The sequence below is a fragment of the Rhipicephalus microplus genome, chromosome 2 (assembly GCF_043290135.1).
Source record: "Rhipicephalus microplus isolate Deutch F79 chromosome 2, USDA_Rmic, whole genome shotgun sequence".
NCBI lineage: Eukaryota > Metazoa > Arthropoda > Arachnida > Ixodida > Ixodidae > Rhipicephalus > Rhipicephalus microplus.
In genome coordinates, this window is record NC_134701.1 from 69051082 (window position 1) to 69076829 (window position 25748).

General features: G+C 46.1%; 1 protein-coding gene and 1 long non-coding RNA gene across 2 annotated transcripts in view; one reads left to right on the plus strand and one right to left on the minus strand.

Moving 5' to 3' along the window:
• LOC119169464 (uncharacterized) overlaps positions 1-16150 on the plus strand; it is a 96538-nt gene extending 80388 nt beyond the window's left edge. The window contains exons 11-12 of the mRNA XM_037420526.2: positions 5519-5635; positions 15929-16150. Of these exons, the coding sequence (XP_037276423.2) occupies positions 5519-5635; positions 15929-16087 (276 nt within the window). The 3' untranslated portion in view covers positions 16088-16150. The remainder of the gene's footprint in view (positions 1-5518; positions 5636-15928) is intronic.
• The window catches only part of LOC142796281 (uncharacterized), a 75269-nt gene that overhangs the window by 33756 nt on the left and 15765 nt on the right, over positions 1-25748 (minus strand). The window lies entirely within an intron of this gene.

Below are 25748 nucleotides of genomic sequence, written 5' to 3' on the forward strand. Positions count from 1 at the left end.
CTACGTCGAAATTTCGCCCATACCTCTACGGCAGGCCCTTCAAAGTTGTGAGCGACCACCACGCCTTGTGTTGGCTAGCCACTTTGAAGGACCCTTCCGGTCGCCTCGCACGATGGAGCCTCAGACTTCAAGAATATGACATTACTGTCATTTACAAGTCCGGCAAAAAACACTCCGACGCCGACTGTCTCTCTCGTGCGCCTGTCGACCAACCACCACCCGACGACCCGGATGACGACTACTTCTTGGAAACGATAACTACCGACGACTTCGCTGAACGACAGCGGGCCGACCCGGAACTTAAGGCCCTAATAGAATACCTCGAAGGCAGGACCGCCGAAGTCCCAAAGGTATTCAAGCGCGCACTTGCGTCGTTTTTTCTACGAAACGATCTTCTACAAAAGAAAAACTTTTCACCGCTTCGGGCTAAGTATCTCCTTGTGGTGCCTTCAGCTCTGCGACCAGAACTCCTGCAGGCCCTGCACGACGATCCGACGGCAGGGCACCTCGGTGTTTCTCGCACGCTCGCGAGGATACAAGAAAGGTACTACTGGCCACGTCTTACCACCGACGTCACTCGTTATGTGAGGACATGCCGGGACTGTCAGCGACGCAAGACACCGCCGACAAGGCCAGCGGGACTTCTGCAGCCAATTGATCCACCTTGCCGACCTTTCCAGCAGATTGGTATGGACCTATTGGGGCCGTTCCCGACGTCGGCTTTCGGAAACAAGTGGATCGTGGTAGCCACCGACTACCTCACCCGCTACGCCGAGACAAAATCCCTGTCAAAAGGCAGTGCATCCGAGGTAGCTAAGTTCTTTGTCGAAAATATCGTCCTACGTAACGGCGCCCCGGAGGTCCTTATCACCGACAGAGGAACGGCATTCACTGCCGACTTAACTCAAACGATCTTGGCATACAGCCAAACAAACCACCGCCGCATGACAGCGTACCACCCACAGACCAACGGCCTCACCGAGCGGCTTAACAAGACGATCGCCGACATGCTGTCAATGTACGTCGATGTCGAACACAAGACGTGGGATGCCATTCTTCCGTATGTGACCTTCACATACAACACGGCGGTGCAGGAGACGACGCAGATATCTCCATACAAATTGGTCTACGGAAGGAGCCCGGCAACGACGCTCGATGCCATGTTACCCAACGTCACCGACGAAGAAAACCTCGATGTGAGCGAGTACCTTCATCGCGCCGAAGAAGCCCGACAACTTGCGCGGCTCCGTATCAAGAATCAACAGACGGCCGACAGCCACCGTTACAACCTTCGACGACGCTTCGTGGAATACCAGCCCGGTGAACGTGTTTGGGTGTCGACGCCGATACGCCGACGTGGACTAAGTGAAAAGCTTCTGCGACGGTACTTCGGACCGTACAGGGTGGTTCGACGTCTCGGCCCACTTGATTACGAGGTTGTCCCCGACGGCATCACGAACTCTCAATGACGCCGATCGCGACCTGACATCGTCCATGTCGCACGCCTCAAGCCGTTTCATGCGCGTTAACAAACTGAAACAGAGTTTTTTTGTATTGTTGTTGTATCGTAATTTATTCATTGTACTTTCTTGCATTATTATTGTACCTTCATCTTTAGTTAAAGCATCGAGACGATGCCTTTTTCAGAGGGGGGCAATGCCACGTTCCATTTCCCAAGTTTTTGTTATCGTCCCAAAACACCACACGATTCTCAGCGCGAACCGCGCCTGCAGTTTTCTAGAGGGTTCCGGACTGTAGTAGATCATTTCGATAAGATCACGCCCACTGTGCGAATGGTACAGATTGTTCTGGAACGCACGCCGCCGCCAGCGATAGCACTAGAACATTCGACGGCGGGAGTATAATCGCCGACGCGCTTCGCCGCTTGTCAGTAGTTGATCGAAGGCCGACGCTCTGTTCGCCGCTATCAGTCTGAGACTGCTATCTGTGCGAGACTGCTGCTGTAATTGGACTTTCTGTTTACCGGCACAGGTTCGCCCAAATAAACAGTTAAAATCCCAACACGAAGTCTCCTGTCTTCGGCCACGTCACGACCCCGTGACAATATACTAGTTCACTGTATTCATAACACTGCGGCTCAAGCTCGCTAAACCTTCGCTAAACGCACGCGTTGACAAGCCGCGGCCTCCCGGGTCGATTCCTGTAAAGACCAAGCACGCTATGTTCAAATCAGCCAATGGCTGATAGGTTGCCTTCCACGAGTGATTTTAGTGTTTTTCGACTTTTGTCGAAAAAAGGGAGAGCATTTTTTAACTGACTCCGGTAATTTATTTTGAATTCCTGGCTGCGTGCTGCGTGATAATTTTTGGCTCGCCTGTTTTCGTGGGCCTGAAGTACCAATCGGAAGCGTTTTCTGAACATGCTCAAAAAGCGTTGCAGGGCCTCTTTGCAGAAATTAGACAAGTGTTCTTCACCGAATCTTCTTGTACTGTGAAATGGGCAGATAACCTTGCGCAAGTGGCAGTGCTGAAAGCATAGCTGGTATCATTTTTTATTCATGTTACATACCACCTTCATTTTGAAGTACGGTGACACAAATAGGCAATATTTGTATAGGAAGTGATGACATGCGACGCCACGTCAAGGACAGTTAGCTATTGATTGGTTTGACGCGACAAATAGCACACAAGATTTACATGGTGGTAGCTAGGCTATACGAGTGAATAATAATAACAGCAAAAACTCTTTTTACACTTTCTAAGAAAGAAATGAATTCTCATTCTAAATGATGTATTTCAAAACAACGAACACAATATTTGTTCAGCGAACGCGCTAGCAACTAGTGGTGAATACGCATGCCACGTTTTACAGCGAAAACTGTTATGAGATCGAAACTTGGGTCACGCGCGGCGCCATACTGGTGCACCGCCGCTGCCACCACCGCCGGTGTGTGTAACCACTGTCGTGAAATGACAAAAAGAAACCTAGCACCAAGGACACAGTGGGGCTCGAACCCGAGTCCTGTGTGGGCCAGCCCAATGGTCCAACACTGAGCCACGCCAGTGCTTGGAACTTCTCGCAACTTTGCTTTATGTAGGCTCGATGTCGGGAAAGTAATCGCGTTAGTATGAGTAATGAAGCACTTTAGAGCAGCGAAACAACAACTAGGCGTCACACGATACGAATAGCGTTACGAGTAAGTAGTCGAATGCTCAAACCCAATACGAAAGGTTGTTTTTGATCAACTATTAAATGTGGTGCACACCCAGTTTAGGCGTGAGTCCTTATGGTCGTCAGCCACTGCACTAAAAATCGGTACTAAATTCCTTGCAAATACAACGCTTCTCAAAAGAATGACTAAATATAACATTGCAAACGCTTGTCTACTAGCAAGAAATAATCATTACAACTGATGCCATAGTAGGTACCTTGCAAGTGGGCTTGCCGAAGTTACCCAATTAGTGTTTGGAAAATGCTCTGAAAGGCCGCTCTTTTAGCTTTTGCTGTGACTGTGCTATGCCTTCCACGTATGCCTGGCATTTATGAGCGAGCCAAGAAATGTGACATGCGGCGGACGCCGTCTTTCATGCAGGCCGAGAATAGTCCCCGCCGAAATTGTATTAGTGTATCTTACGCACTGGCACCGTAGATGTGTCGGCTAATTGATGCACGACCTTCGTGGTAACCATGCTAACGACGCTGTCAAAAAAGCTGAAGCGAGGTACCATGTGAAGCACACCCTGAGGGGACATTTCCGGTGTGCTTTCATGAGACGCGTGCAGTAATTAGAAGCGGCCTTTGACATTAGCAGGCTAGTGAAATACAAAAGGAAACGTTTCTCGTAAGTGTTTGCTGAAGTTCTGAAATTCGATTGGCATGTTTCTTGTTGGATTCGCCTCAGCAATCATTACTACACGTTTTCCGGTGATAAATTTGTCGTAAAAGTGCCGCAAGGCCACTTTAAAAAACCAAGTGCGATGCGGCTAACGTGTGTTTTTTTCACCTCATGGTATTTTATTTATAAATGGTGCACCCCAGCGACCAGAGCTAAGAACGCATACCGCTGTTCTTGAGATACGTGACACCAGACGCGAGCATGCGGCACGAGACGCGAAACGCGAGCATGTGTGGTGGGGTCGACGACGCTGGATCTACGAGTTGGTGCCACTATAAAATGCTCCCAATTAAAAAAAGATTATAGTTCTAACGCTGAGTTTTGACGACGCAACGCCTTTACGAGCTCTACACAAGCAGCTACGAGTCCCCTCAATGATGACCAACTTCGAGCCATTCAGAGGGCTTATGACCTAGCCATCGCGCTTAAGCTGCCGAGCCCGTCATGAGTGTGGCCCGCAGATAAGGCGCTTTAGGAGGTCATCGCCTCCCCAGGATCCAATACGTATTCAATCACTGTCTTCTGTAGTACATGCGCCAGCCGCGGTTGCGCTGGGGGCGCTGCGACACAAGGAAAGAGCCGTACACTATCTGGACGTGCCGTCTGGCTGCGTGTCTACCCCTAAATTATTTTTCCGACACCGTTTTCACCCGTAATATCGAATCATTTGAGTTTTAGGCTTAAACTCCAGCACAAGACTGCATGGGCAAGAGTAAACAATATTTATTTGTATGCGATTTGTTGTTCGCAGCAAAGAGGACACTTGGCTGAGCACTGAAGTGTAGTATTTCTCACAATGCTTTGCTTCAGTTGTACGTGTTTTGAAACAGAACAAGTACTTCCTAATCAAGTGTTGTGTACCTATGCGGCCTACATTGTCTATATTTATTTCCATAGAACAGTAGAGAGGGATAATCATGGTGGACCGTGCAAATGCCTCAGACAGACTGGCCGAAGTTTTGATAGGAAGACCTATCTTTGTCAAAGACGCCGTGCCATCCTTCGCCTGTTAGTTTTAAAGGGGTTAGTAGGGACGTCATCTCCTAATGCTGGTGCGCGCCCCTGTTTATACTTGCCGTCTGAAAGAAAACTATAAAGCAGAGAAGTGCAGTCATCGCTTCATTTCAAGTTAGGCGGTAGTGCTTCGAAGTGTTCTCAGAAGATAGGGGAAAAAGAAAAAGAGAAAAAACCAAAATATATGCAAAGTAGGGGCAGTGTGATGCAAATCGGTGGCCACTTCAGACACGAACAAACGAAAGAGCTTCAAACTTCGATAACGGCTGATGGTCGCCCCATCCACCCACCGCAAAGGGTTGCCGACGATAGCGGCGCACGCCTGCTCCTGAACACCTATGACTGGAACGCAAACATGAAAGCAGTTACAATCCGGCAGACAAGCATGCGGTGTACTTTAAAATGCCAAGATGTCGAGGGTAAGCGATACCGAATAGGGTCTGAAGAGCGCGTGTTTAATTGGGAAGGCCATCGAAAAAAAAGCACAGAGAAATATCGCCCAACTGAGTCAGAAGCGTGCGCAAGGCACTCCTTGATATATATTGGAGGCATATGGACAGCGTTTTCAAACATGCTCTACTAAACAGCTAACGTCGTTCTTTTCGACCATTTTTGCAAGTGACAAATTCCTTTCCCGTCTGCCAACAGGGATGTGCAAACAAGAGGCCTTTCGACTATGACGACATCTTCCAGGCTGAGTATCTGTACAACAGGACCGAAAACATGTTGTTCACATTCGATACCTCCGCCTCATTTCGCTACAAGGTGAGATTAGCCAAAAAAATTACTTACACTTGCTGGAAGCAACTTGCATTGTTGTTTGTCACAGAAACTGTGGTGTTTTATGAACGTTTGTGTCTGCAACTCCTTGTAACATCCTACTGTCCTACTTTGTATCCTAGTTCTGCCGAGTATTACCTGCTCGGCGCCCCACCGCGGTGGTCTAGTGACCAAAGTACTTGGCTGCTGACCCACAGGTCGCGGGATCGAATCCCAGCTGCGGCGACTGCATTTTGAATGAAGGCAGATATGTTGTAGGCTCGTGTGCTCCGACTTGGATGCACGTTAAAAAACCCCAGGTGGTTGAAATTTTCGGAGCCCTCCAGTACGGAGTCTCTCATAATCATATGGTGGCTTTTGGATGTTAAGCCCCACATATCGATCATTATTAGCACCTCATCCCCTGATGAAGGGAGGTCCCCTCCCGAAACTGTTGGGAAATAAATATATTTATCCTTGTTGGCAACGCTCCCGTTGTGCCATATCCCATACCTTCACGAAGACTAACTGGCCCATTGAATTATTACTCCCACTATATATATCTATATATATATATATATATATATATATATATATATATTCTCGTCATGAAGTTGTCGACAATTTATTAGCTGAGCAGTTTGTCTCTGTCTGCAAGCTTTAAATCAGATTTCCTCTGGACAACTGATTGTTGTGGTGCAATGCAGATCTTGTGGCCTATGACGGAGTTTGGCGTTTCGTTCAAGCAGTCTTACATGCGTTAACACGACTCCATGCAGTCTGATAGAATGCACTAAGATTGAACTGGCGTTTTTTTTTTGTGTGTGACAGGTAGACGCCACTGAAATATAAAAGAGAGAGAATAATCAAAACGTGTAAAATGACGTATCTCACACTAAGCCGCACAATGCGAAACTGAACGATTCTGAAAATACAATTCGCTTCCTTATAGATTGTTCCGAGACCTTGGCTAGGTGAGAATGGTTGTTTCTGGGTTTTCCTGGGACATTGTTCTGGGCATTACTTTGATACCAGACTGTTTATATGGCGATTATCAGCGCAGAGAGGTTCGAGTTAAACCACATGTCACTGACACAACGTTGATATCAAATTTTCAGAGACCGAAGCTTGTGCTCAAACGAAGCATTCTCATTTCCAAAATGTTCTGGTGCATAGTCGTAAGGGTAGGCCTTTCAATTCGTCTGGGTCATTTCGCAGCCACCCTTAATTTCCCGTTATTTCGGATTCGCCCGTTGTATGTATTCGTGATCTTTGGCTCTAAGCTGTTGTTTACAGCCCAACGTTGTACCCGCCACTTCTCGTTCCGCGAGGATAGGGGCCGAGCTTTGTAATCATAGCGCCACTGACGTTACTGCTTGTGACACTACAAACACGCCGTATATATCTCCCACACCTTCTTTCTTTCACAATGATGGTGGTCCATGAATGTCGTGTCACCGTCTGAGATCGGTGAAGCACGGCTTCATGACCGTGACCTCCAAGATTAGCTCCGCCAATAAACCTATATTTCTTCGCTCACCATGTGGGAAGTCACGGCCAGGCTAGCGGTAAGACTGTCACACCACTCGCACTGTTTATGCTCTCTTCGTGCGATTGAAAAGGCTGAGTTTAGCAACAACGCATGAATGAATCCATACTTGAAGCCGTCCTCATAACACTAACGAGCACCTACAGTGAATGCTACGGTAGTCTCAGCTTCCAGTGTAGCCGAATCAGAACGCCTTTCCGCAATCACGTTGATACCTATGAGCGTTTCCTCTGGCTTTTTAAAATGATGTATGCTTTATACACGAGCACAGGCGTTGGTTACCCAATGAATGGGTTGCGACACCTTTGCGTTTGTCTCCGCAATTAAAAACGCTTTGAAAGAGCACGTAACAAGCACCAGTGCTATGTGGTTTATTGTGCCATCTTCTGCAGGATTCAGCAAGCGTGGTATCCGGGCATACCTTAACTATTTCAGCTACCACTACGATTATAGGAACACTAAATATAACCAATGAGTTCTCTAATCTGATATATTTGACAGTCAATATTTTATTATTATTGAAAAACTGAAGGTCAAAGCTTAATTTTAAATTTTGTGCAATGACCTGCATATACAACATCAGAAATTAGAAAATGCATTTCTGGTAGTTTCATGGCACACGCTAAATCATTTTCTGAAACATCGTACGCTTAGTCTAGGGCATGCACCGGTTATAATGTACTTCGTTCTCGACAATTGGAAGCTAGAACGTGCGCAGTAGACACCTTCAAATTTTCTTGCGTCATGGTGTTTGGTGCGGGAATCTCAAGGTCAATCCGCATTTTCTTTTTGCGGGTTTTCAGACCTACATAGCATCGTGTCGCGGTAACAGTGGCGTTTTTGGGATTGTGAAATTGTGCTTCACTAATGCGTGAAAAGTCGTTTTGCCATTTAGTATCTCTTTGCGTCATGTTGTATCATGTAGTTAAGCGTTAGGCATATGAAAGCAGGTGTTAGAATCGGCGTCAACAAGATGCATCTAGGTCAAAAAGTGCTATAAATGCCGATCGTTTAAAAGTACTTGTAAATGCGGACAATGGTGAACTTCTGAGAACCACACAGTACGTATACACTTAGCTTGGGCTGTCAGGCCTCGTCGCGTAATATAGCCGGCGTGGAGTACGTCCTTATCACCTGAACTTCGAAGCTGACCCGTATGAATTCGCTCTCGACATCACTCTCGACATGTGAGTGCTCGCTGGGGAGATATGTTGTTATACGAATTATGGCCCTCCTGCCAACTGCCGCTCGTCATCAGCGATGCGCCGTTGTTACACTACGTCAGAGTAAGAAAACCAATTGCGGCAGTTCCATACGCAGCAACTGCGTCACCCTCCAAGAAGCCAAGACATCTCCTTTCACAGACAAACGCTACCGAGGTGTATGCTGACGGTGTCGCTCAACACCTTTTTTGTTACAGTTGCCACGGTTACATTTATTAATGCTGAATTGTACTGGTTGCTCGCAAAAGTTGTGACGCCACTGATGAACAAAGCTTGATGCCACCAGCGTAGAATATACCATGTCGGCCATTGCATTTTCAGCATGCGTCTTCATTCACGATGTTCTCTTGGTCATTAAATTATGCATTGTTGTTCCCACGACCTCATCTTATACCCCTGTCACACGGGCACCCGCGAAGACCGTTTAACTCCTTCGTCCTTACGACCACGAAGATGCGGTCCGTGTCACACGGCCAACCTTACGCAAATGAAGGCAAACGGAGCATTTCGCAAAGGACGTTCAACGATCTCCCTTCGCAGCGAAACGAGGTACTCTCGACCCCAGCAGTATAGAGGTCAGAGAAAAATTTCAAGCGCTAAGGTGGCCAAGGTGAAAAAATAATACATTTTGGCAATATTAAACGTTCTTTCGTTGTAGTACTTTTTTGCAACGCGTGTTTGTTTACATATATTTACGCCCGCCAGAGTTCACTTACTCTTAACGCCGATGCCCTACACACCGTGCCTCGCGAGTCGGGCCGGCTCGCGCCAGCCGATCAACGTCATTACCAGCGCAATATCGTACCGCTTCCTCACGTCGTCCGCTGTGTCACTCATGGCTGAAGAACACAAAATGTGCGCTCACGAGGCAAGGAAGTAAAACAACTATCTTACCGGCCATGTACACAAGCAAAAAAACAACTAAAAGCACAATGTCGCCAGCGTCACTAGCAGCATCGCTGCATTTAGCAAATGCGTTTTTATTTGAAATTATATTTAATGGTTTGTTAGTCGCGTACCTACTTAATAGTGTTTCAGTAAAAACCGTATAACGAGGATTCACAAAAAATTATGAGAGATGAAATTAGAATACTTTTCCGAAAATCACCAGCTGAGCCCCCTCGCGGACTGTTACAGCCTTGTCAATGCCATGTGACACTGCCACAACTCTTTCTCCATCAAACCCCCTAGGGGAGATTTGCGTAGATGGTGTTCAACGGAGTTCGGTGGTGGCCGTGTGACAGAGGTATTAGGCTGGGACTTTCTCTGCACTAGAAGGCCGTCATAGACTGTGCTCTCGCTGAAATGGCATTTGAAATATTTTGTGAAGCTCAGCCATTTCATGCTTCTGAAGCCAAGAACAGTTTATTTCTTGCGGAAGACGTTACAACATCACCACACTCATTTGCCCTTCCCATGGTTTCCTGCAGCAGCATGAACAAACTAAGCGCAGTTTTTACGCTATGTCAAACCTTCATCCATCGCAAATGTTCAGCCGCTGTTAATACACTTCTTGTCTCCAATATTAAGTCACGTCCTGTGAAATTCTATCGCGGAGACAGCTCCGGGTGTGTCCATAGTGTCGACTCTTAGACCATCACTTACATATAAACATTTTCCACCACCGAACACGAAGTCGTCGGAGTGACGTATTACACTTCAGAGCAGACGACTGACCTGATGACCTTAGAAGCTCTGCTGCCGACACGTTAACTGTTTTTCGATGCACTCAGCTCCAACTCCTTCTCGACAGGTTGCATTCATCCTTTCAGCGCTAGCATGCTTCCCTTGGCCGTGAGTCAGCTATGAGTCATTGCATTGACACTGGCCCCTATGAGCTTTAGCGACAAAGATAGTATCGTCTGTGCGCGACAGAGAGTCAGGTTATTGACGACCAAGCAGCTCATATGATAAAGCGTGTCGTCATCCAGCCTTCGAACAGCCCATGGGCATCTCAAGTTGTACTTGTTATGAATAAAGATGTGTCCAATCGCTTTTTTGATTGCCGTCGTCTCAACACGCTCACTTGAACAGACGTTCACCCCTTATCGAGGATTGACGATGCCCTTGAATGCTACTGGCATGTCCCCGTGGTACCTGGTGGGCCAACCTAAAAGGGCCTGAAGTACACCGGATAACACTTATCAATTCCACTTGATGCCTCCCAGTTTTTGAATGCACCCGGAATATTCGAGCGCATGATGAACAAACTAATACGAGGTCCGAAGTGTAAAACGTTACTATACTACTTATATGACGTGACTGTATTTTGTCAGATTTTCTTGCGCACCTGCATAGGCTAGATGACGTACTGCAGTGCCTAGCTGACGCTGGCTTTCAACTGAACCTGAAAAATTGCTGGTTTGGAGCGAGCCAGTTGACCATCCTTGGCAAGGTTCTGTTTAAATACGGTATTTTTTCCGATGCCACAAAGCTCCGGGAAGCTGCTGACACTTCTAAACTTGCCTTTCTAAAAGATCTTTGTAGGTTCTTTGGCCTCTGTTCGCACTTTTGCAGCTTTATTCTAATTATTGTGATCACCACCGTCATCTTGATTCGCCTTCTGTGGATTCCTTCGAAAAGTTGTGCTTGGTTACCCGCTTGTGACGACGCATTTGGAGAGTTAAGCCATCCGCTAACCTCGCCGCATTCTGGTGTCACTTCGGCCATACGGCTCCAACTGAAAAACAAACCTACACCAATGGTAATGGCCTCGAGGCCGTATTCGCGCAGTGCAGGGTAATTAACCAGTCAAACCCTCACTAAAACAGATTAATGTTGTGGCAGAGAAGAAATGATTGATTATAAATTTCGCTCTCTGTAAGTTCAACCTTATATAAATGGCCACCCTATCAAGGGAGTCGCTGAGCACCACGCATTGTATCAGTCACCAAAGTTTAAGGACCCCTTTGCTCTATTAGCTCGCTCGGCTTTGAAGTTCTGAGAATTCGAGATGTGCGTTCTCTAGAAGTCTAGACACCACCACACCGATGCCTATGCCCTACGAAGCTCACCTTTTTGAACCGAAAGCATTGACTCCATGTATGTCGTTGACGAAGTACTTTTATTCACAACTGTCTGCGACATTGCGTCGAAGCTACGCAAAAATGAGTGGATCAGCAATGTCCTCCAATCTCTTTTCAACCTGTAACATTTTCCTTCAGCTTCTCGTGGCTATCTCAGGATCAACGCGCCTTGGTTGCTGGTGATAAAACTGGTTGTTGCCGGGACCTTAACATCCTTATGCTAAAAAAACGTTCAGCCTTGCACGATAACCCACAGTGTGCAGATGCAGGCGTCTTAAAAACTTACACACGTTTTTCCTCAAGTTCTTATGACCGAAGTATGTACACCTTTGTGTGCAAGTACATTATTCGGGTCAACAGAGCCAACGACAGAAAGCTCCTCCTCGTCATATCTCTGGAATGCTCCAGCGAATACGGTGCCTACTTGTCAACAGCTCACCAACACTAAGCACAAGAACAACAGAAATAGAGGCGTGACTAAGCCTTTCATCCCCATTGTCATTGACTCGATCCACTTCCACTTTGAGGCACCTTCCACTAACGAAATGCGAAAAACGCTAGGCAATCATCGCCATCGACCACTTGACGTGATACACCGAAACAGCCTGTCTGATTGCTGTCACTGCCCGTGATACAGTATCTTTACTCCTACTAGCAGCTTCGATCTCCATCGCGGTGCACCACCTGAACTATGTGCAATAGAAGACCCGCGTCGCTTTTCCAAGTCGTTATCGGTGTCCTTGACGATTGTCTTATCTTTCATCACCCTAGTATGCTGCCTATCCTCCCCAATCAAGTGGCTTGACGGAAAGCTTCAACCACACCTTAGGCAGCAAGAGTTCTATGTATGTTACTTCGGATCACTCTTACTTGGCCTTTGTGGTGTATGCCTAAAACACGAGTCGTAAGGCGACTGCAGGCTTTCTTTATTTTTCCTGTTATATGGGCGAGAACCTTCGACCACACTCGAGGCCATTCTCCCGTACTAACATGATTCCTCCGCACCTAGGCCCATTTTTTAATTTGGCCATCGCGCCAAGTAGTGTCGGCCACTGACCCAGTCGTTCCCAATCGTAGATCAATCCAAACCTCGATTTGAAGATGACCACCCTTATCCTTGCTTCCGGAATTCCTGGTGTGGCTTTGAGTTCTAGCTGGGCCTACTGGTTAATTCTCCGAGCTTGCTTTGAAATATCAGGAACACTACCGTCTTTTGAAGACGTTAACTGTAAACTTTATTTTCAAACCAATTACACCGCTAACTGATCAGAGATTTTGTGGTTGTGAAATATTGCACGTACAACATCTGAAGCTTTACTGCGATTCACACTTTTTGTGTTGTCTACGAGTTACCCTAAGTCCTTCTTTACCGATGGAGATGGTTGTAGCGACGATGAATGCTAAGTGCTGTAGCCACGTAGCTAGCAATCCACGAGGCACGAGCAGGAGCTGCCTAACCCATAGTTGCTGCAACATTGCTTGCGCTGGTCGATCTTTTGCTTTCTTGGTACCGACACTCTCAGCTCAGTGTTTTTATACTGCAGCGAATAGCCAACTATACTACAGTGAAGACGTTGTTCACTTTCTTGGTATACTGATTCCTGTTGCAGATAGGTTCACCGTGTTTTTTAAAACATTTCACGCACCGGCATGACTCTGTGGACGCTAACACAAAGGTACAAAAGTATTCGGTACAATGTTGACCCAGAGTCACTGGCCAACTTTCGCTTTAGCTCGCCTGCCGAGGTCAGTCAATATTGGGTGATTGACTTTAACCACATTTCGTCCGATGTAAAGGTCTCTGCGACATAGGTGCAACCTAACTGGAAAGCTTGACCACACACGATCACCATTGCCATATACAGTGAGTCAAGGTCTGCAATTAAAACATTCGTGTGTGGTGTATTCTCTGAACAAACCTTGCGCAATTTCAAAGTAACAGAATGATATACCGCTTGCTAATGTGGTTCTCTACACATGTTGGACACAGAGCTGGTGCCGCCGCGAACCTCAGCAAGGTGGTCCACGCACCAGCGCGTACGCTAACCGAACGCATCAGCATCGGCCATAATGAGGACGAAGTTTCGAACGGGAGTGGCACGCCCGCTACGTACATTAAAATTAGAAAGGAATGCTATCTTGGCTGGAGAGAATACCCCTCTATATCCGAAACGTAATTGCCCTCAAGCACTCTCGGTTTGACTGCTACATACAGAGACATAACATAAGCTCACACGCTGCCTGTACTATACCCTGGAAACTATCTGGATGATGTGTGCACTGAATGCGGGCTTAAGTCCACATTAGCACACATGCTAGGGGTGTGTGTTCAATCAAGCCCCGATTCCCCATTGGTCAGGTTGGAGGTGGGCATTCGCACCCCGCTCTTGGTTGACCAGTTTTGGGCTGTCGAGCACGCCCACGAAGCGGCCGACAGAGTTGGCCTGACGGTCTCAACGTGGGAGTTGCCTGCTGCCAACTAGGGTGCGTCCTGCGTACCTGAATGAGCAAACGTACTTAGAGCACCTCTGGGTTTCCGGCAGAAAAGGGAGAAAGAAAACGTGGCTAGGTGTAGCTTACTTGTGGATGGGGAATAACTGCAAAGAATTTGGAGATCATGAATTACATGGACGCCGATAATCAAGAATATGGTCACGGGGCCAAAATAATCCTTTTAGATGAAATGAATGCTCATATACAGGACCTTCACGGATATTCAGACATATTGGCAAGGGGGGAAGCGGTTGTTCTTAGATCTCTGCGAGCAACAGAGCCTTGATATAGTCAATGCGAGGCCTAAGCGTGAGGGCCAGAATACATAGGAGGTTGAACACAGGCAATCGAGCATTGATTGTTCTCTTGTAACATTAGGGATCCATGAGGAACTTGGAGAGATGGAAATAGACGAGGAAGACATTACCAGCTTGGGTAGTGATCATGAATGCGCAACATTAAAAATTAAATATAAAACTGAAAATCAGAACAAGTGATCAGAGTTCGGAAGCTCGTATTTAAAAGACACAGAAATAGCAAATAAAGCTGCAACAGTTCAGCACAAAGTAGGAAACCTACCCGGCAAAGACTGGACGAACAGTGAGCTGTTACATATAATGACGATGGAGACGATGGCTTTGGGTTTCAGGGACAAACATGGAAAGCTGTACACGTCCTGATAGAAGCAAGTTAGAGATGATTAGAATACTGGTGGCAAAAATGTAGAGATAAAGGACAAAAATCATGGAAAAATGAGGTCATGCTGCCTGAAGGGGCCGAGAGATGAAACACCAATTTACATTTATTTATAACAAGCTTGATTTAATCGAAGTAGATAAGGCCTTTTGGCAACATAAAAGAAAAAAATTTCCTCTCGTTTTCTTTTCTTGCGAGCCTGGTGGCCCACCTTTCACCACCCCACTATAAAGGAATGCTCATGGCTTCCATCCATTCAAAAGTTGTTCAAATTAATCATCTCTTCAGAAAGGTATGCGCTGAAAACAATCCTACCTGCGTGCGTTTGTGAGTTTTTCGACTCACAATAATCAAATCTCTGAACTTCAAAGTCTAGGAAAGCATCTTTACAGCACTCATATTCCCCATTTAACGTATGATGTTTCCGCAGAAGCTGCGAGCTTTGATGCGCAAGCATTCAAGATCAACCTCACTTTCTCAGGAGTTCAGACACCATAAACCTATACCCACAGTTAAATGCAGATCTTTCATTTTACCCTACGACTTCTATAATTGAAGCAACAGCCACATTTAAAAGTGGTCGTCGAAGAGCCTGCCTGAGTTTTAAGAGAATACGTCCACTCCGGCTGTAAATATGTAATATGTCGATGGACATATTACATTGTTCTCAAATTATGAGTGCTAGGGAGGCTGATAACAGAGTCCCGCTGCGTCTTGAAGCTTTGCAAATGTGGCGCATACGAAGCGAACTGGCTTTCTGTGCAACTACCGCTATGATTGGAATGAAAATTACGAATAACGTCACGCCTCGTCTCACTGAAAAATGCGAACGTAGGCAGTTTACCTGTAGCAATTACTAAAGGTCACAAGTGCGTTAATAAATTGCTGAAAAATTACCAGTAGCGGCCCTACTTGCAAACTGCCAACATTAATCACATTATCATCCCTCATTACGTATATTGTGCCACAAAGAATCAAATAATTTAATGTTTAATCAAGTTTTTACTATATGTTGCCACTACCTATATTAGTGCACTGAATTAAATTGTTAATTTCCCAATTTTTTTTTCTTCTACTTGACTCTCTTGCTGCTGGACTTTAGAGGGGGCCGCAGCTTTGTCAAGCCGCAGTAGTGCGGCTTTTTTTGACGCTACTCTCATATTTCTTATGGAGAAACAGAAGCTGAATAATTGAAGCTGATCGATTGATTCTCTTGAGCACGTATTAGGTTTTCTCTTTGTCCTCAATAGTTTTGGCTCGTCCTAGCATTATATACTAAACTGAACCCTCTCATGCGCGTTTTTTTTTGCAGCTTTACGACACAGAAGGTATCGACCAAGACCTAAAGTACAACCTTGCTGCGGACAACATACAGCACGAGGACTTCGACAACACCTGCGGCCGTGGGCCGTACAGCCGTATGCGTCTTTTGAAGATACTGGCTGGTCACAAGGGCAAATTGACCAATTAGGAACGCATCTGGAAGCCAGTCCCACATAGCTTCTGTTAGCCAATACAATGTGTTTTCCTGTAAGATTTTTTTTTAAATCTGAAGCATTTCTTGGCGAACTTCAGTTACATTTAGCATATCTATCTATCTATCTATCTATCTATCTATCTATCTATCTATCTATCTATCTATCTATCTATCTATCTATCTATCTATCTATCTATCTACCTATCTATCTATCTATCTATTTATCTATCTATCTATCTATCTATCTATCTATCTATCATACTATCTATGCATGCCCCGCCGTGGTGATCTAGTGGCCACGGTACTCGGCTGCTGACCCGCAGGTCGCGGGATCAAAGTGCGGTGGCAGCGGCGGCATTTCCAATGGAGGCCCAAATGTTGTAGGCCCGTGTGCCTCAGATTTTGACGCACGTTAAAGGACCCCAGCTGGTCCAAATTTCCGGAGCCCTCCACTACGGCGTCTCTCATATTCATATGGTGGCTTTGGGACGTTAAACCCCACGTATCAATCAATCAATCAATCAATCAAGCAATTTATCAGTTTATATATCTCTCTATCTGTCTATCTTTCTAACCGCCTACAACTTTTGGCTCTCCTGATCATTTCGATAACGGTATCGGTAAAAACTTGGTATGACATAACATTACTCTATGAAAAACATAATTGACTAGTCATACCATTAAAATCATAATATATATGTCATCAATCTAATGATTTATATGTCATAGTCCTGCTGCCCTTGCGGTGGTTTCGTTCACATGGCATGTTGCAAAACTGGTATTGCATGCTATGATTACATGGCGAACACAAGCGACAGACCGTAACATGGAAATCATGACATGCGTTCCATTTAACAACGTAACTACATGCCATGCTCATGATGCGCTGGCGGCCGTTTCGCTAGCGTCACATATACTAGATTTGGTATTACGGGATGTGAATAGATGAGGAAAGTATGATACTAGTGCAAACATTAAAAACACGAGATGCGTGTCTTGTAACAACATGACTACATGCTATGCTCATGATGCGCTTGCGCCGTTTCACTAGCTTCACATGTACCAAACTCAGTATTACGTGATGCGAACGGACGACATAGGTAAATGACATCCAAACATGATAATCACGACATGTGTGTCATGTAACAACATGACTACATGCCACACTGTTGATGCGCTCACGACCATTTCACTAGTTTAACATATGCCAATTTTGGAATAACGTTACGCCAAAGGATGACGAAGGTCTGCGGCTGGTGCAAACTTGATAATCCTGACACGCGTGTCATGCAAGAACATGACAACATACCACGCTCATAGTGTGCTTACGGCCATTTTGCTAGCTCCATTCATACTAAATTTGGTATCACGGGATGTGAATAGATGACGAAAGTAAACGACACATCCAAACACGATAATCTTGACACGGAAGTCATTTACGGCATCATTTACCTCCACTTCGCTACGGTGTGCTGATTTTAAAGGGACATATCAACATTTCTCAATCGTGCTGGGTATATCATCGAGTCCTACTGTACGTGAGATCTGCCATTTTTTATTTCCAACAACGGCCCCGTTATTTTGCATAATGCCGATATAAGCATCTGGAAAAACACCTAGGGGCATGAAACGTGAAACGCCTGCAGGTTTGTCACACACTCACATGATCATATAAATGCCACAGCATTAGCTTAATTGTCGGTACCTCATATTCAAGCACTGGAACATCACGAGTTTGATAGAGTCTGTCGCACCAAGAGCACGAGTCGGCAGCGTGCGGCCCGTCGCATTCTCTTCTTATCTCTGCTGCACTTTTGGAGTCTGTTAATTGAATAGTTCTTTGTTCATTTTTTGCAATAAAGTGAATAGTTCGTTCAAAGCCCATCAAAGGTTTTTTTGTGCTGTTCTTTTTTTTCTCAGAATACATGAATGTCTTCTCGCAGCAAACAGCTCTTTCAATGCTCACAACAACACTCACTACACAAGAAATTTTCCACGTGTACGTATACTGCTTCATTACTGGTAATAACCTCCCAACCGCTTGACCTACATTATATAAGGCAGGTATTATATAGCTGTATTCATTTTAAGCTACACTTATCTACAGAAGAAACCAAGGTCGGGCTACAGGGGCAGCATCATCACCACAGTTTTGTAGATAGGTGGCCGGCGGTTTGCATACGAACGTACGCATTGACGCTTCTTCCTTTTGTTTCTGGGTGAAGGGAGCCGACTGTCGGCGAATAAAATGCGTTGACTGCTTCGTACTCGTGATATATTTACTGAGCGTTGCCTAATTCATGAAGCTCGCCGAACGTCACTTATAATGTGACAGGAATGCAATCTTCTATTGAAAGGAATACTCGCGCTTGTCGACTGTCTGTGCTTTCGCACTATGTCAAGTTTTTGTATTTTTATTTTAGGTTGTCATCTTGAGCACCATCTACAATGCACTGCTGTAACGTGATTGCATTCACTTTCCATGCATGCTTATCTTCGATAAATAAAGAAAGATATGTTATCATTGCGAGCGCTTAGCTAAAATACCCGCGAACACGTTTCCGCATTTTTTTTCTGTTTTGCTTGAGACGAATGTAGGGCACTCCATAAGTTTATTCAGGAAAGCTACATGAATAACAATGTTTAAGCACGCTTTGTTCTTACTCCATTGACAGTATAAAAAGTGACAGTTCCGCATGAGCATTCCTCGATTTATTATTTACCTGACAGTGATAACCATCCGTCTGAAAGTGACATCGTTTGGTTTGTCAAGACGCAACGTGTCCGAGGAGACAGTTTTAATAAACTTGGATTGTTTCAAAAAGGGTATACGCATCTGAGCAAGTCAACGCGTATTCGCAGACTCTTAGCTCTGACGCCAGTTCGGTGTCTCAGCAGCAGCTGTGTCGGTAGCGTAGACTACGATTCCGCGCGTGGACTTTACTCTTGCAACGGGAGAGATGTTTCACACCTACGCTTCCATGCTAACAAGCCATCACGCACCTAGTGACGCCCCAATAAACGTAAGCAGGCCCGGTAACTCGAGACACGTCCATGACAAGCATGTCAAGGCGAGCGCTTCAATTACACCAGCCACTGCCCCTGATAAAGACGCAAACTGGAAGACCATTCTCACACTGCAACAACGAAAACAACAAAGTTTGAAAGGCAAGCGCGAACGCTGCTGTTCGGCAGGTTTCGAAGACCAGCTTGCACAGTCTATCGAAGAAGAAGAAATATTACAAGCTTCTACCAGTAGCGAAGTACGACTTTAATGTAATCATAAGACCACATTAAGAATTGCCTCTGAGCATTAAATAGAGGAGGTGCTTCTCTGAGAAACATAAAACCGCCTGTCTGGGCAGCTGCGATCATAACAGCTTGCGACCACCTGATTACAGGGGAGCAATTCCTGCTGCCCATAAAACCTAGTTTTAACATAGTCATCCTCTCCACTCTACACCAAAAGTGGCTGCAAAAGCGAGGAGCATTTAGCACTGACAATTATCATAAACACAGCGTAAATGTGTACGCAGCCACTGAATAAGAGGCATTAAGAGCAGTAGCACATGGTATATCTCTACAAACACCACACAAAACCCTCCTAGCTAACATGCGGGAACGCACGCATGATGTCGAAATCATACAGGCACGTATGATTGGAGACACGAAGAGTACAACCTTCACCTTCAGTGCGCCCATTCTACCCAAGGTAGTCTATAGCTATGGGGGAGAACTTCTTTGTCATGCCTTCCGTGCCACCGTCTAAGTTTGCAAGCTGTGCAGGGTACGAGGACACCACACAAACGTCTGCCTTCGTCCTAACCGACAGATGTGAGATGTGTGCACTAGAAAACCCGAGCCTCGAGTACCCTTGTGAACTTAACTGTGCATCATGAGCGGGACCACATGCGACTGGAGAGCGCAGCTGTACCAAGCACTTAAATAAGCTAAAAGAACTATGTACACCCGGATTGTCCCGACAGCCACGTTAGTTTTCCTCCGAGGATGAGAATTAAGCCGACAGGAGAGCCGCCAGTACAGAGCGACGCGCCACGTCTTGTAGCAGATCCCGGTCCAGGTCCTACTCCAAATCAGCGCAGCGTTATCCTCCACTCAATGCGAGATGGTCATTGTTACAAGCTGCCACTCTAGCGTCGCCAGCGCGAAGTCGGCGACGGGAATGACAGCAGGTCGGTTCGTTCCGTACGCAAGCAGAGACAGTGAAGAGAGCAGAGACGTGGGAAAACAAAACAAACTTTACTCTAGTGATATTGCAGCAACACGGGATCGAATACAACACTTCAATACAACTAACAAAATACATCGACACTTGATACAACTAAAGAAATATATAACAGAAACAATAAATCAGCTTACGAGAGAGAACTATTACAAACTACACAACTAACACAACAGAACTACAGAGGAGAAAGTTCGAAGATATAAACAGGTGAAGGCATACGTGTGATGACCGGCAGCGTTGTGTCCCCGACGATCGGATGCGAGAAGTCGAAGAGAGTTCTGGCACGACTGCGATGTCGGCGGTGTTGCAACGCTGGTGGCTCCGGGAGGCTAGTGCTTGCAGGTGACTTCGAGCAGGTTGAGCTAACTCGAAGCGAAGTCCCGATGTCTACGTTGCAGACGTTAATATCGCGTCACAGCTAGACGAACGGCTAAGTTTAGGTGGCCAGCCGATACAGAGCCACACTAAAAACTTCTAGAAGAGATGCTTGTTGATCTGTTTCTACACCATCTTGGTCAGCGACTAGTCTGCCTAGCAGGGCAAAATCCTGCGCTTAAATCCCCCTCGTGTCTCCTCGCTCTCTTCCTTGGGGACAAGAGACCTCTACCTGGGTCCAATCATGCGCGTTTAATTGAGGGGAAACTCCGCCCCAAAAATATTTTTACCCCACCCCTTTTTAATAAGGAGAGGGCCCGCAACTAGCGAGAGTGACAACCTGTCGGGTTGTTGTCATACGCCTTGGCCACCAGAGCGTTTCCCACGCTTTTCTCTGTGGGAACGGTCAACCACTTAGCTCTCAGCCGGGCGTCTTGTAGTCTAATCCTTGTACGGGGTATACCGCGGCCTTCTACGACCTTGCAGACGTCGCCACGGTTATAAAAGGATTAACTGTCGGCGGCGACGTTCTAAGGAGAGTACCCCCATTTTGCACTTATCGGTTCCCTTTCATGTGCCGCCGTTCCTCATGGTCAGTCGGGGAGTACGGCGCCCGTTAATTGCCGTGACGCGGCGTCGCCGAAAATAGCCGTCCGTGACAGTCATCGATGCCCGCCCCGACGCCAGCCCAACTACTGCATCCGGAGAACAAAGCAGAGACGCCTGCCAACAACCATGGTCCGGAGACTTCGAGCACAGCAATGTCGCAGATGAGCGGGGCAGGGGTCACGTCTGGCATGACCAATCATATCGCACCAATATCACAGAATGCAGAATACCAAAAAGTCGCTGCTGAAAACAAACAGCTTCGCAAAACGCAGACAATATTAAAAGAGAACTTGCGCTACTAAACCAGAAAATGGCAACGCTAACGCAACAAACGCATGAGGAGACATCGAACGCTTTGGAAACAGCGAGCTCATCACAGTCACTGGAGCAACCACCTTTAAACTAGACAGGTTAACCACGTACGTGAATTAGCAATTTCAGCTTTTTGCTATTACTGTTAGGCGCCTCAAACGTACGGTGAAGGTAGCTAACGTTGACAAAAGTTCGCGCCGCAGATACAAACGCCCTGGCGGCCACCAATCGGATGAACAAAAGGTAGCTCTAGGACTTGAAGAGTCAAAAGCCGATATCCCATATAACGTCGTGTTTCGGAAAGCTCTTTGAGGGAGTCATCATCACTTGCTTAGAATACCACAAAGAGCAATACGTTCTACTGTCAAACTATTTGGTTGCCTTTCGGAAAGGCATATCTACCCAAGATGTCTTCCAGATGCTTCGAGAGGACGTCCTCGATCTTCCTCTGGGTAGTCTGGACTGCATTCTACTTGCGCTAAATATCAATGAGGCATTTGACAGGGTATCTTATGAAGCATTTCAGCAAGGCTTCCAGGATATCGGATGTCGTCAACACATTTACAAATACGTACAGGACTTCCACACCAGCCGTACCACCACGATTGGTTTGGGCACAACACACTCCCCACTGTACAGCCTTCGAAACAGGGAAACCCTGCGAGGCTTCCTTCATTCTCTTCTTCTCTTTAATCTCGCCACGCGAAGAATGATTCTCGACTTACAGGATAATCCCGACTTGGCCGAAGAATCCCGGCCGGAGAATCCCGACTTAGCCGGTGACGGAGAACCTTAGTTTTGGCCATTTATGCATAGGACATTACATGCTGTGCAGATAAGAATTCGTATGAAAATATACAGCATGTGTCGCAAAGAGTAATTGACGTTTTATACAGCCACCTAAAAAATGAACCTGGCTTGTTTACCAGAGAAATCGGCGTACATTCATGTACGATCAAAGTGCACTAGGGCTGATAGAGCCCCAAAGCTCCAACTCATATTAGCAGGCAAAACAATCAGGAGAGGAGCGGCTTCAAATGCTGGGTATGCGCGTCCAGGACAGGGGGAGCACTACGCAAACCCTTGCGAACCTCAAGCGCACCGTGAGGACCATCACCAACCTGTTGGCTCGCATCGCTCGCAGCAGAAAAGGCATGCGCGATGCTGAAACCTTACGGCTAGTGTGCACCTTCGTATTCAGTTATATCAATTATGCACTGCTTTATCAAGCAACCTGTAGGAGTGACAACGAGCAAGCGTACCGATGCCTTCCAATTGCTTCCAAAGCGGCCCGTGGGCTGCCGCAAAACGCCAGCCCAACAGCTTCGTCTCAGCTTATGGGTACTGAATACTTATGAAGAAAATGCAACAGCTACCCTCCTCGCATAACGTTAACGCCTAAACACCACACCACAACGACTGGATCTACTGAACAAGCTTGATTTTCCTTTCGCCCCTGAGTACTGAGGAGATGGCAGAGAATTACTTCCGCCGACTATGCGCTCGCATATCTGCGTGGGAATAATATCACGTCACATGGACGCAGTTTCCCACAGTGAACGATGCCGAGCTCGTGCACGGACGCTTCGCAACCATAGCACTAATACCGACGTGTACTATACAGAAACCTGCCTTTGGGGGTTTACTACAGGTGGGTCGAGCACATACATGGCAGTGACCAGTACATAAGTAAAGCTGGTTGGAGCAGCGTCAATACGCAGATCTTTTCCTTTGCAGCAGCGGAGGCCACTGCAATCGTCCTGACTATCACAGACGCGGACAAGCTAGGTAAAACCTCCATCTTCACGCATATACACACAGCATATCGACTATACATGCATGACACAATACCATAGACAGTTCTAAGAATCCTTGGCTCACACGTTGTATCTGGCCACAGAATCATTTGGGTCCTCCCGCATATGGGTCCTCCCGGTATTGAATGGGCCGACCGTCTCGCTCACGCAAGTACATACCGAGCGACAGACGCACCTGCAGACGACGCCATATCCCCGGAATAGGATGAAGGGCCAAGTGGCCGAGCAGACATTCTAGAAGCTCAACGACTGGAGCGACGCACTATGGCACCTCAATCCAAACTAAACAGAGCACAATCTAGAGACTGCCACCGTCTTCATATGAACACGTACCCCGAACTACACACATTTTCTAAAATACATATTTCGTAATATAAAGATGAGTGTCCCTGATGCGATGGAGTGACTACACTTACACACTTACATACAGCTGTCCCTGGCATCTTGTTGCGGCAAAATCGCTGCTCATACAACCACACACGTTTAGACACTGGTCGTGCGAGGCCCGACTATCGGATCAGGCTTTGGGAAGCCAATTGGCAACCCTAAACGAGGCCCAATGAGCCGCTATAGCCAAAAGAGCTCTACCCACTTTAGTTACTGACAGCACTAATAGAGTTTATTCTCTCTCTATTTCTCTCTCTGAAGATGATGTAACAAAGGTTCAGTTATTTATTGAGACAATAGTTTTTTTGAGGAAATGTGCGCTTTTTTCTTCTATGTGTAATAACTCCACAAAAGGGCTCAAAATATTGTATAAAATGTTTTGTGTGAATGTATACGAGATAAGTGTGAGGCCTGCCTTCTGGATTGATTTGAACCATTTGAATTTTTAAAGCGAGCACAAAAAAACCCACGTGTGTGTCCGTTTAAACATCTCCCATTGTTAAAATTGGGCGTGGTGACTGAAGTTCATTTACCTCAGAGTCATTCCATATTCTGTTCTATATAACGACCAATTGAAGTACAGAACTCTCAGAATATATTCGAAAAATATTTCGCTATAGGCGAGACCACAGTCGTACAATCAAAGGTTATCTGAAGCTTAATTAGAACTGCTTGTATAAACAATAGGCAACAGTGCCACGGTTAGCCACGTGATAATCATACTATAGGACCATTGTCAGAACAGGGTGCACGGCACCTTTGATGGTATTTTACTTTGTGTGGTAAGCTTGGGGACGCATGCCAGCCGTGGCGCTGAATTTGACTCAGCATGCAGCATTGCTTTGACGGAACTCAGTCGAAGTCTACGACCGGATCAACCCTGATCATAAGCACTGCGGCGCTCGAAGGGCACCCCGCCAAGTGCTAAGACGCCTCAGATTACCGATCTCTGCTCGTTTGTTGTTAACCCAGGGCAAAAAAACCAACCCGCACGAAGGCGACAAAGGGATGGAATTGAAAAGGTCATTGTGATGACTGGAAAGGTCATTGTAAAGCCATTTACAAAACATTATCAAGTGTTCTGCAGTTGCCTTCTCCTCTCCACACACGCTGCATACCGCGTCTACCCCTTCGTATTTGTCCTGATATGTCTTGGTTCGCAATACTCCCGTCCTCGTCTCAAACTCTAGAGAACTACCCCGAGTATTATCATAGGTCCTTTCCTTGGCAATTTTTTGCTTAAATGTTTGATAGATCTCTAGTGCGGACTTCTTAATCATGCCAACTCTTCACATATTGGTCTCAGCTTCCTTCACCTTCTTCTTAACCGATAATTCTTTTTGGTTTGACCCCGTGCTGTTCTTTTAGGTATTTACCCGTCAATTTTTGGGTTTGCTTCCTCCATTTTCTAGCAACATTATTCATGTACAAGTAGCTAAAAACCTTCCTTGTCCAATGCTCTTCTACTATTCCTCTTAATCGCTTTTCAAATTTTATCTTGCTGCTAGATTACCTGCCCTCAAATGATGTCCGTCGCATATCACCTTGTAGTCCTTTATTTGGTGTACTCCTGTGAGCTCCTAAGGCACGCCTACCTATTTCACGTTGCTTAATTTCTAATCTTGCTTGAACTTCTGATATCATGCAGAAGACCACATTGCTGAACTTCAGACCAGAAACCATGACTCCTTTCCATATTCCTCTCACAACATCATACCAATTGTAGTTCCACAGTGCCGTGTATATTATCACTGCTGCATTCCTGTTACCTTTAGTCGTCACGTATATTTCGTGTTCCCTTAGCAACTTGGTCTCATTGCTTATCCATTCGCCCAGATATTTCTATTTATCTCTTATCTCTAGCGTGACCTCCAGTATTTCAAGCTCACTATCTCCATTATCATTGAAA